Genomic DNA, 12,014 nt, shown 5'->3' on the forward strand with positions numbered 1-12,014 from the left:
GATTGAACCTTTCTTACTAGGCAAGTAACAAACTTAAAATTTTTGGATCAATCATATAAAATGTGAGCATTAATTTCGAAAATATGAAATAAAAATAAGAAAAAGATTTTGAAAATCAATTTTGAAATTTCGAAAATATGAAAGAAAAAATGAAAAAGATTTGATTTTTGGAAAGGTTTTGAAAGATAGGATTTTTAAATTGAAAAATTGACTTGACTCATAAGAAACAATTAAATTTAAAAACTTTTTGACTAAATCAAACCAAATTTTTGAAAATTTATGAGAGAATAAAGGAAAGATATTTTTTTGATTTTTGAATTTTTAATGAGGAGAGAGAAAAGCACAAAAAAGACACAAGACATAAAAATTATGAATCAAAACAAGAAAAATATGCAAGAAAATTTTGAATGTCAAGATGAACACCAAGAACACTTTGAATGTCAAGATGAACATCAAGAACATGTTTTTGAAAATTTTTAAGAAAAGAAAAACATGCAAGACACCAAACTTAGAAATTTTCAATAATTAGACACTAACAAATTGAAAATGCATATGAAAAACAAGAAAAGACACAAAATAAGAAAATGCAAAGATCAAACAAAGAAGATCATCAAGAACAACTTGAAGATCATGAAGGACATATGATGAATTTTCAAAAATTAAGAAAAATTTACAAACATGCAATGGACACCAAACTTAAAACTTGACACTAGACTCAAACAAGAAACACAAAATATTTTTGGTTTTTATGATTTCGTAAATTTTTTTTTGAATTTTTTGAAAATTAATTGGAAAAAGAAAAATAAAGATTTCAAAATTTCTAATGAGAATTCTAAGAATCATGCACTGTTAGTCTAAAACTCCAGTCCAGGAATTAGACATGGCTTACTAGCCATCCAAGCTTTCAATGAAAGCTCCGGTCCAAAACACTAGACATGGCCAATGGCCAGCCAAGCTTCAGCAGAACATTACATACAACAGCTAAATTGCTGAGAAAGACAAAGAAGCTCTTCTCAGGATAGTTGAAACCTCGGTCCAAAAGATTAGACATGGCTTAACAGCCAGCCAGGATTCAACATATCTCATGAAACTCTAGAATTCATTCTTAAAAATTCTGAAGAACATAGAATAATTTATTTTTTTTGAAAATTTTTTTCGAAAATATAAATAATAAAAACGAAAAACTTAAATTAAAATAAAATTACCTAATCTGAGCAACAAGATGAACCGTCAGTTGTTCAAACTCGAACGATCCCCGGTAACGGCCCCAAAAACTTGGTGCACAAAATCGTGATTGTTCATTCCTTGGTAACGGCGCCAAAAACTTAATACGCACGTTCATAATCTTAGTTCTTTTTCACAACTTTGCACAACTAACCAGCAAGTGGACTAGGTCGTCCAAGTAATAAACCTTACGTGAGTAAGGGTTGATCCCATGGAGATTGTCGGCTTGAAGCAAGCTATGGTCATCTTGCAAATCTCAGTCAGGCGTATTCAAATGGTTATGGTGAATTGATAGTTAAAATATAATTAAAATATAAAATAGGATAGAGATACTTATGCAATTCATTGGTGAGAGTTTCAGATAAGTGTATGGAGATGCTTTTGTTCCTTCTGAACCTCTGCCTTCCTACTGCTTTTATCCAATCACTCATACTCCTTTCCATGGCAAGCTGTATGTTGGGCATCACCGTTGTCAATGGCTACATCCCGACCTCTCAGTGAAAATGGTCCGAATGCGCTGTCACCGCATGGCTATTCATCTGTCAGTTCTCGATCATGTTGGAAAAGGATCCAGTGATCCTTTTGCGTCTGTCACTACGCCCAACACTCGCGAGTTTGAAGCTCGTCACAGTCATTCCTTCCCAGATCCTACTCGGGATACCACAGACAAGGTTTAGACTTTTCGGATCTCTAGAATGGCCGCCAATAATTCTAGCCTATACCACGAAGACTCTGATCGTGAACCAGGAGGCTAAGAGATATGCATTCAAGCTTGTTTTCATGTAGAACGGAAGTGTTTGTCAGGCACGCGTTCATAAGTGAGAATGGTGATGAGTGTCACATAATCATCACATTCATCATGTTCTTGTGTGCGAATGAATATCTTAGAATAAGAATAAGCTTGAATTGAATAGAAAAACAATAGTACTTTGTATTAATTCATGAGGAACAGTAGAGCTCCACACCTTAATCTATGGTGTGTAGAATCTCTACCGTTGAAAATACATAAGTGATGGAGGTCAAGGCATGGCCAAATGGCCAGCCCCCTAAACGTGATCTCTGAACATAAAATTAGTCAAATACCAACCAGAGATGTGAAATAAATCACTAAAAGTAGTTTTTATACTAAACTAGTAGCTAGGGTTACATAAGATAAGTAAATGATGTAGAAATCCACTTCCGGGTCCACTTGGTGTGTGCTTGGGGTGAGCATTGAGCTTTCATGTATAGAGACTCTTTTTGGAGTTAAACACCAGGTTTTAGCCTGTTTCTGGCGTTTAACTCTGATTTGCAACCTGTTTCTGGCGTTTAACTCCAGAATAGGGCAGGGAGTTGGTGTTTAACGCCAGTTTGCGTCATCTAAACTCAGGTAAAGTATGGACTATTATATATTACTGGAAAACCCTGGATGTCTACTTTCCAAAGCAATTGAGAGCGTGCCAATTTGGTTTCTGTAGCTCCAGAAAATCCACTTCGAGTGCAGGGAGGTCAGAATCCAACAGCATCTGCAGTCCTTCTTCAGCCTCTGAATCAGATTTTTGCTCAAGTCCCTCAATTTCAGCCAGAAATTACATGAAATCACAGAAAAACACACAAACTCCTAGTAAAATCCAGAAATGTGATTTTTATTTAAAAACTAATAAAAATATCCTAAAAACTAACTAAATTATACTAAACACTATGTAAAAACAATGCTAAAACGCATATAAATTATCCGCTCATCAAGAAGCCATACACTCCCTCCATTCCATTTCCTCAAAGGTTCAACAGAGAGATCAAAGACCAACAGTTCCCTAAGTTCCTAGAGGTGTTTAAGAAGCTGGAAATCAATATTCCACTTGCTGAGGCTCTAGAACAAATGCCTCTATATGCAAAATTCCTCAAAGAGCTCATTAATAAGAAAATGAGTTGGAATGAGAATGAGACAGTAATTCCAACACAAGAATGCAGTGCTGTCATCCAAAGAGGTCTGATGGGAAAATTTGTGGAAAAATGAATTTCCAAAACACCCAAATCTAACCGGCAAGTGTACCGGGTCGCATCAAGTAATAATAACTCACGGGATTGAAGGATTGAGCAATTTTAGTTTTTGTGGTTGATTTAGTCAAGCGAATCAAGTATTGGTTGAGTGATTTATAATTGACTGAAACTAAATTGCATGGAAATAAAAGGGAGAGGGATAATTGCAGAAAATTAAAGAGAGCAGAAAATAAAAGTGCTGAATCTTAAAGAACAAGAAATTAAATGGCGAAAACTTAGAACGCAAGAAATGTAAATTGCAGAATCTTAGAATGCAAGAAATGTAAATGGCTTGAATTGTAAATGGGTCAGGTATGTGGGATTGCAAGAATCAAACAAGGGAAAAGTAAATTGCAACAAGCAGGGAAGTAAAAGATGAATTCAATTGCAGTAGATCTCAAACAGAAAATGTAAATTGCTTGAAAAGGAAATTTCAGATCTAAGGACTCAAGAGACTAGATAACCCAGTCTAGATCTCAATGCCTTCCTAGATCCAATTCAGAAATCAATTGCAAGAGAATTTAAAGATCAAGCAGTAGAAGAAAGGAATTCAAATATTGATTTCTCAAAAAGTGCAGTAAATAAAACAGAGAGATCTCAGGATGGGATTGAAACAGAATTCCTTCAATTCTCCAACACCCAAGATTCAAACAAAGTGTAAATGAAATTGAAATTAAGAAAACTAAGAGAACGAGAATTCAATTCTCCTTCCCCAAGACTTAGAATCTCCAAATAACTCCTAACCAAAAGCTCTCCCAAAATCACTCAGCAAAACTAAAACGGAAAAAGCTCCCTTCAAAACTTAAATTCTAAGCTATTTATACACTCTCTTCAAATGATCTTCAAACCTTGAATTGGGCCTTTGCTCTTGATGGAATTGGGTTGACAAAAGCCTCTGTTGATTGCTCTTGGAGTTGGAGAGAAACCCACTTGTGAACCGGGCCATGAACCATTAAAGCTTGAGTCAAAGTTTGAGGCAAACTTTGACTCAAGCTTTTCATATCAGCTTGCTTCCCTTTGCTGTCATCCACGTTTGAGCCAAAGTTTGAGGTCAAACTTTGAGCCAAACGTGGATCCTCCCTTGCATGCCTCTTGGCCAACGTTTGCCTAAAAGCTTGAGGCAAACGTTGGCGCAAGCTTTTGCTCCCTCCAGCGTGTAGTCAAGCTCCTCCTAAAGTTTGAGCTAAAGTTTGAGGCAAGCTTTGGCTCAAGCTTTTTGTCCTCTCTTGCTCCTTGCCATTCCTTCTTTCTTCAACCTTCTTCAAAGCTCTTTTCACCTATCATCAATCAATCAAAAACATCAAAGCTATGCTCCAAATCATGAGATTGTGTCTCTTTCATAATATATGACAATTATAGCACAAAATCTCATGAAAATGCATTAATTTATCCATGGTTGATTGAATCAAAGGAAACGTGAAATTCTACCCAATTGGCTTACTTATGGCTCAAGAAAGTGAATAAAATCAATTGAAAACAAAAGAAAAAGACTAGTGAAACTAGACTAAGATGACTTGTCATCACAACACCAAACTTAAAGCTTGCTTGTCCCCAAGCAAGAAAAGAATTATGCTCAAAGGTTCTTTAAATCAGAATGGAGTTGAAGAAAAACATGTAGTGTCCTGTGACTGAAGTGATTAAGTGACAGTGGGGTGAACTCTAAATTTTACGCTCATGCAAGGGCTTCAGTGCTTACTAGTCCCCACATATTGGAAGTCTTAGGTCTTAGGATTTTCAACCAAATGGCATCATGGATATCTCTTTATATGTAATCACCTTGAAGCAGCTTATAGTTTCTGTGCTTTGGCCTTGTCTCAAAGCGGCTCTTTAGATATGCTTTCAATCAATACTCCTAAACCAGTTGGTTTTAAGGTATTAGGTGTTAAAGCACCCCTAATGATTTACTTGCTCAAGTCTCTTTCTTTGACACAATTCGACCACAAGCATTTACTAGGATAACAACTCTTTGAGTTTTTGTTTCTTCTTTCTTTTCTGCCTAGTAATTGATGCTCAGAGCCTTGGGCCATATTCTTTCAAATTTTTTTTTGCTGCTTCTTAGATCAATAAATGTTTGAGAATCTCCACAATACTTCTTTGAACTCTATGTCCTGCCTATGAGCTCCCATGCAAGTTTTCATAAGCATGCAACCTCAATGCATAATCATACAACTAGAACCACCACTTCTCCTAATCTTTTGCTTGCCTCAAAATTGTTTAATTCCTCAATCCTTCTTTTCAAAGAACTTTCATGTGATGCATTTTTGAAATATTGAGTGCAAACAAGTTTTGGAGAGTATAGTGTTGTAAATGATGAAGCATCTTGATTATTGAATTGCAGAAAAACTATACTAGACATAAGGACAGATAGGGGTATAATATCACTTTCGATCACAGCAATATTTGATAATGAACAATACAACCTTTTGGAGTTTACTTGCTGTCCTCTTCCTCATCATCATTGCTGGTCTTCACATTCCTCTTTCACCTCTTTGATTGATGATGCTAAATCTTCCCAAAAGTTTGTATGGTACTCTGCAGTGATATTGAAAGTTTCTTGTTCCCGAAGCACTTGAAAAATGGTTAGCATGCATGATTTATTTTGTGGGCCTTTGAACTTACTTTGGTGTGGGGACACCAAACTTAGTACCTTGCTAATAGTTCTCATGCATCAGATTAACCATGTGTGAAACTCTTTTTCTTTTTCAAAAGCAATAAAACTGAAAACTAGGGAAACCGCAGAATAGTTAACTAGTTTATCTAAATGCTTGAAGCTAGCATTATGCAAAAGGTGAGAATACGTTTTATGATGGGACTTTGGTGGAACACCAAACTTAGAATCCTTCATTCTCCCTTATATTGTTTTGGGGTGCAACACCAAACTTAGCTTCTTGCAATATAGATAAAGCTAATTAACCTTTTTATTAAAATAGCTATGAAAAGAAAACTACCTCAGGTTGGGTTGCCTCCCAACAAGCGCTTCTTTATTGTCATTAGCTTGACATTCTCTATGCTTGCTCAGCTCAGGTTTTGGACTTCCTTCTCCTTGTCCCATTGTCCTCCTAAATTAGGCTTTGCTCTGTGGTGCTCATCCTGGATGAGTGATTCTTTTCCTTTAGCTCTCTCGCTTTCCTTCAAAATTGCTTTCCATTTTTCCTATCCGGTGATGCTTCCTTGTGGGAAAGCTTCAAACCATTGAGCAACATCGTTCATGGTAGTGAGCGGACGCTTCATTTCATGGGTTGTATTGTCATCTGGGGTTAGGGCACTGCTCTCATACTGACTGGGATTCGTTGGGTTCTTCTCCATGATCTGCACAATCACGGATAGTCCAAATGAAGATTGAATACATTCGTCCCCAAAATATGGTTAGAAGATTAGTTGACACAATGTGTCAAACAGTTGATAGACTTGAAAGATTAATAGAAGAAAATTGCTTCTCTCGTATATTCAACAAGCAAAAGCATAAGGATCATACAAAGCCAGAGAAACCAAGAAAACTTCACTCTATTGCTAAAGTGAAGTTTCAGTTAGCTCAAGCAAAAATTCAAACAGTTAGTGGGTTAGTAAAAAAAAAAATTAAAGAAACAGAAAAGACAAAGTGCTTGATCTAGATCTCCACTTCACTTAATCATTGTCAATCTATTTCAATCCCCGGCAACGGCGCCAAAAACTTGATGGGAAAATTTGTGGAAAAACGAATTTCCAAAACACCCAAATCTAACCGGCAAGTGTACCGGGTCGCATCAAGTAATAATAACTCACGGGAGTGAGATCGATCCCATAGGGATTGAAGGATTGAGCAATTTTAGTTTTTGTGGTTGATTTAGTCAAGTGAATCAAGTATTGGTTGAGTGATTTATAATTGACTGAAACTAAATTGCATGGAAATAAAAGGGAGAGTGATAATTGCAGTAAATTAAAGGGAGCAGAAAATAAAAGTGCTGAATCTTAAAGAACAAGAAATTAAATGGCGGAAACTTAGAACTCAAGAAATGTAAATTGCAGAATCTTAGAATGCAAGAAATGTAAATGGCTTGAATTGTAAATGGGTCAGGGATGTGGGATTGCAAGAATCAAACAAGGGAAAAGTAAATTGCAACAAGCAGGGGAGTAAAAGATGAATTCAATTGCAGTAGATCTCAAACAGAAAATGTAAATTGCTTGAAGAAGCGTTCAACAGAGAGATGAAAAGGAAATTTCAGATCTCAGGACTTAAGAGACTAGATAACCCAGTCTAGATCTCAATGCCTTCCTAGATCCAATTCAGAAATCAATTGCAAGAGAATTTAAAGATCAAGCAGTAGAAGAAAGGAATTCAAATATTGATTTCTCAAAAAGTGCAGTAAATAAAACAGAGAGATCTCAGGATGGGATTGAAACAGAATTCCTTCAATTCTCCAACACCCAAGATTCAAAAAAAGTGTAAATGAAATTGAAATTAAGAAAACTAAGAGAAATAGAATTCAATTCTCCTTCCCCAAGACTTAGAATCTCCAAATGACTCCTAACCAAAAGCTCTCCCAAAATCACTCAGCAAAACTAAAACGGAAAAAGCTTCCTTCAAAACTTAAATTCTAAGCTATTTATACACTCTCATAAAATGATCTTCAAACCTTGAATTGGGCTTTTTCTCTTGATGGAATTGGGTTGACAAAAGCCTCTGTTGATTGCTCTTGGAGTTGGAGAGAAACCCACTTGTCAACCGGGCCATGAACCATTAAAGCTTGAGTCAAAGTTTGAGGCAAACTTTGACTCAAGCTTTTCATATCAGCTTGCCTCCCTTTGCTGTCATCCACGTTTGAGCCAAAGTTTGAGGTCAAACTTTGAGCCAAACGTGGATCCTCCCTTCCATGCCTCTTGGCCAACGTTTGCCTAAAAGCTTGAGGCAAACGTTGGTGCAAGCTTTTGCTCCCTGGATGTGTTTGTTGTGGCACCAACGTTTGCCTAAAAGCTTGAGGCAAACATTGGCGCAAGCTTTTGCTCCCTCCAGGGTGTGTTTGTTGTGGCGCCAACGTTTGCCTAAAAGCTTGAGGCAAACGTTGGCGCAAGCTTTTGCTCCCTCCAGCGTGTAGTCAAGCTCCTCCTAAAGTTTGAGCTAAAGTTTGAGGCAAGCTTTGGCTCAAGCTTTTTGTCCTCTCTTGCTCCTTGCCATTCCTTCTTTCTTCAACCCTCTTCAAAGCTCTTTTCACCTATCATCAATCAATCAAAAACATCAAAGCTATGCTCCAAATCATGAGATTGTGTCTCTTTCATAATATATGACAATTATAGCACAAAATCTCATGAAAATGCATTAATTTATCCATGGTTGATTGAATCAAAGGAAACATGAAATTCTACCCAATTGGCTTACTTATGGCTCAAGAAAGTGAATAAAATCAATTGAAAACAAAAGAAAAAGACTAGTGAAACTAGACTAAGATGACTTGTCATCAAGGTCTTCCTCCAAAGCTCAAAGATCCAGGAAGCTTAATCCTATCCTGCACTATGGGCAACAGAACATTGGATAAAGCTCTCTGTGACTTAGGAGCTAGCATCAACTTAATGTCCCTCTCACTAATGAAGAAGCTTGCAATAGAGGAAGTCAAGCCTACCAGGATGTCACCCCAAATGGTTGATAGATCACTCAAAATACCAAATGGGGTTGTGGAAAATTTATTAGTGAAGATTGGAGAGTTTATTTTCCCTGCTGGCTTTGTTATCCTAGACATGGAAGAAGAGGGACACAATTCAATCATATTGGGATGGCCTTTCTTAGCAACAGCAAGAGCCATCATTGATGTGGAGAAAGGAGAGATGACCTTCAGGGTGCATGATGAAAAGATGACCATCAATGTCTTCAAAGCAATACAATATCCTCTAGAGAAGGAAAAGAACATGAGAGTGGAAATGATAGAAGAAGTGGAGGATGAGCTATTGGAAGATGACTAACAGGAGGAACAAGAAGAGGAAATAGAGGTGGAACAAGAGTTCATAGAATAGGAAGTGGTAGAGATCTCCTTTGAAAGTAAGGCAGAGGAGAAGCCAAAATAAGAGTTAAAGCCTCTCCCCCCTCATCTCAAATATGTGTTTCTTGGAGAAGCAGAGGCCTTGCCAGTGATCATAAACTCCTCCTTGAACATAGAGGAGGAAACAAAGCTAATTGAAGTGTTGAAAGCTCACAAGACTGCTTTGAGTTGGACAATTGATGATATCAAGGGCATAAGCCCTGCCATTTGTATGCATAAAATTCTATTGGAGGAAGATTCAAAGCCTGTAGTTCAACCCCAAAGAAGACTTAACCCAACCATGAAGGAGGTGGTTCAAAAAGAAGGGATGAAGCTATGGAATGCTGGGATAATCTTTCCAATCTCTGACAGCTCATGGGTGAGTCCGGTTCAAGTTGTACCAAAGAAGGAAGGAATGACAGTCATCTCCAATGAGAAAAATGAGTTAATTCCCTCCAGGACAGTGACTGGGTGGAAGATGTGCGTAGATTATAGAAGACTGAATGATGCTACAAGGAAAGATCACTTTCCTCTCCCATTCATCGACCAGATGCTGGAAAGATTGGCTGGCCATGCCTATTATTGCTTCCTGAATGGGTACTCTGGGTACAATCAAATAGTGGTGGATCCCAAGGATCAAGAAAAGACTTCCTTCACCTGTCCATTTGGAGTTTTTGCTTACAGAAGGATGTCCTTTGGTCTGTGTAATGCCCTTGCAACTTTTCAAAGGTGTATGCTTTCTATATTTTCTGACATGGTGGAAAAATTTTTAGAAGTATTTGATGACAAGTCATCTTAGCGTAGTTTCTATAGTCTTTTTCTTTGTTTTCATTTGGTTTTATGCACTTTCTAGCATTCTAAGTAAGTAATTTGGAATGGAAATGCATGGTTTCTTTGAATCGAACAACCACCATTTAATTGATGCAAAATCATGAGGTTTAAGCTAAATTTAATTGATTTTTAAAGATTTATAAACCTTGTGAATTTGGTGATACTTTGATTGGTTGTTTTGATTAATTGTAGGTGAAGAAAAGAAGAAAAGAAGAAAGCGTGGCTCAAGAAACGTGGCCCAAGGAAGAAAAGAGTGTGGCAAAGAAAAGTGAGAAGCGTGGCATATGGAAGGAGGAAAGCTCCAATGCTCTCCCCAAGAGCTCAATGCTCTCCAAAGGAGCACAACAATGAACCAAGGAGGCAATGCTTCAATACTCTGCTCCCCTTGTGAGCTGAGCACAATTTGAGAATCAAGAAACAAGGAAAGGAGAAACAATGCTCAGCTCTCCAAGGGAGCATTATCGGGCTCTCACAAGAAATAAATCAAAGGAAATAAGTTGCCAATGCTTGCTCCAAGGTTTGAACCCATGATCCAATGGAAGGAGGGGAGCGCTACTCACAAAGAAAACAAGCCAAAATTTGCCAAATGCCACCCCCAAGGTTCGAACTCAACACCTTGAGAAAGCAAGGAGGAAGGGGCCACTTCCTTCACCAAGAGAAAGAGTCAGCACATGCATTCAGCAAGTTTCGAACCAAGGACCTCTCCTTGGAAGCTCCAATTCTCAGCTCACAAGGTGAGCAGAGCGCTACTCCTTGGCACACACAAGCAACATTGACACGGGCCAAGGGAGCATGAGGTGCGCAACTGACACGGTCCAGGGAAGCAAGGAGCGCGTAAGACAACCCCCACACCAAGCCAATGCTCAGCTCCCCTTCTGAGCAGAGCATTCCTCTGGTGCCTCTCCCAGCCTAGCACGCTACAAGGGATCTCCAACATAAGATCCAATGCTCTGCTCCCCACTTGAGCTGAGCATCCTCCTGGGAGCAACTTTCACATGGGCTGAAATTCATTCAAAAATACAATTAAATTCAAATCTTCACCAAATTAAAAAGCCCATCCAAATTCTAAAATTCAAGAATAGAAAGTGTATAAATATGAGCTAGTTTGATTTAATTAGGACCTCTAGACACTACTTTGAATTTTTTTCTTTTAAACTTTGAATTTCATTTTTGAGCTTTTACTTGGGAATTTAGATCTTAGAGAATTGGGAAGGAGAATTGATCTCTCTTCTTCCTTGTTCTTGCTTGAGCACTCTTTACTTTTCTTGCTTTGGATCTTGGGTGAAGAATTGAAGAACTTCTGTTTCAATCTCACCTTGAGATCTCTTGTTTACTTTCTCTGCATAATTGAATTTCAATTTCAGTTTACTTTACTACTTCATCTTCTACTCTCTCTGCAATTTGCTTTTCTTTACTTCTTTTGCAATTGTTCTTGTTGGATCAAGGAAGGATTTGAGATCTAGACTTGTTATCTAGTCTCTTCCACCCCTGAGATCTTCAACCATCTTTTACATTGCTGCAAATTAAGCACCAGTCATTTTCTATTTTTAAACTCTTAAAACATTTTCACTTTTCTGTTTGAGACCTACTTCAATTCAATTCATCCTCTACTTTCCTGTTTAATACAATTTACTTGTTCTTGTTTAAATTCTGCAATCCCAGCTCCCAATTCCTTTTATAATTCAAGTAATTTACATTTCTTGCACTTTAAGTTTCAGCCATTTACATTTCTTGCAATCTAAGTTTCTGTAATTTACATTACTTGCACTTTAAGATTCTTCTTCTTTACTTTCCTGCTCTTTAATTTACTGCATTTTACCCCTCTCCCTTTACATTGCAAGCAATTTAGTTTCTGCCAATTGCAAACAACTCAACCAATACTTGATTCGTTTGACTAAATCAACCACTAAACTAAAATTGCTCAATCCTTCAATCCCTGTGGGATCGACCTCA

The 12,014-nt window shown here is 37.5% G+C and overlaps 1 protein-coding gene across 1 annotated transcript; it reads left to right on the plus strand.

The window, feature by feature from the left end:
• Positions 1 to 8,664: 8,664 nt before the first annotated feature.
• Positions 8,665 to 9,174, plus strand: LOC107615650 (uncharacterized). Its single transcript, XM_016317696.2, has one exon. The coding sequence runs from the start codon at positions 8,665 to 8,667 to the stop codon at positions 9,172 to 9,174; it is 510 nt and encodes a 169-aa protein (XP_016173182.2).
• Positions 9,175 to 12,014: the final 2,840 nt, after the last annotated feature.

The sequence above is a fragment of the Arachis ipaensis genome, chromosome B9 (genome assembly GCF_059453495.1).
Source record: "Arachis ipaensis isolate K30076 ecotype BB chromosome B9, ASM5945349v1, whole genome shotgun sequence".
Classification (NCBI taxonomy): Eukaryota; Viridiplantae; Streptophyta; class Magnoliopsida; order Fabales; family Fabaceae; genus Arachis; species Arachis ipaensis.

Coding starts and splice junctions, on each gene's coding strand:
- LOC107615650 (XM_016317696.2), top strand. CDS start 8,665: ATGACTTGTCATCAAGGTCTTCCTCCAAAGCTCAAAGATCCAGGAAGC.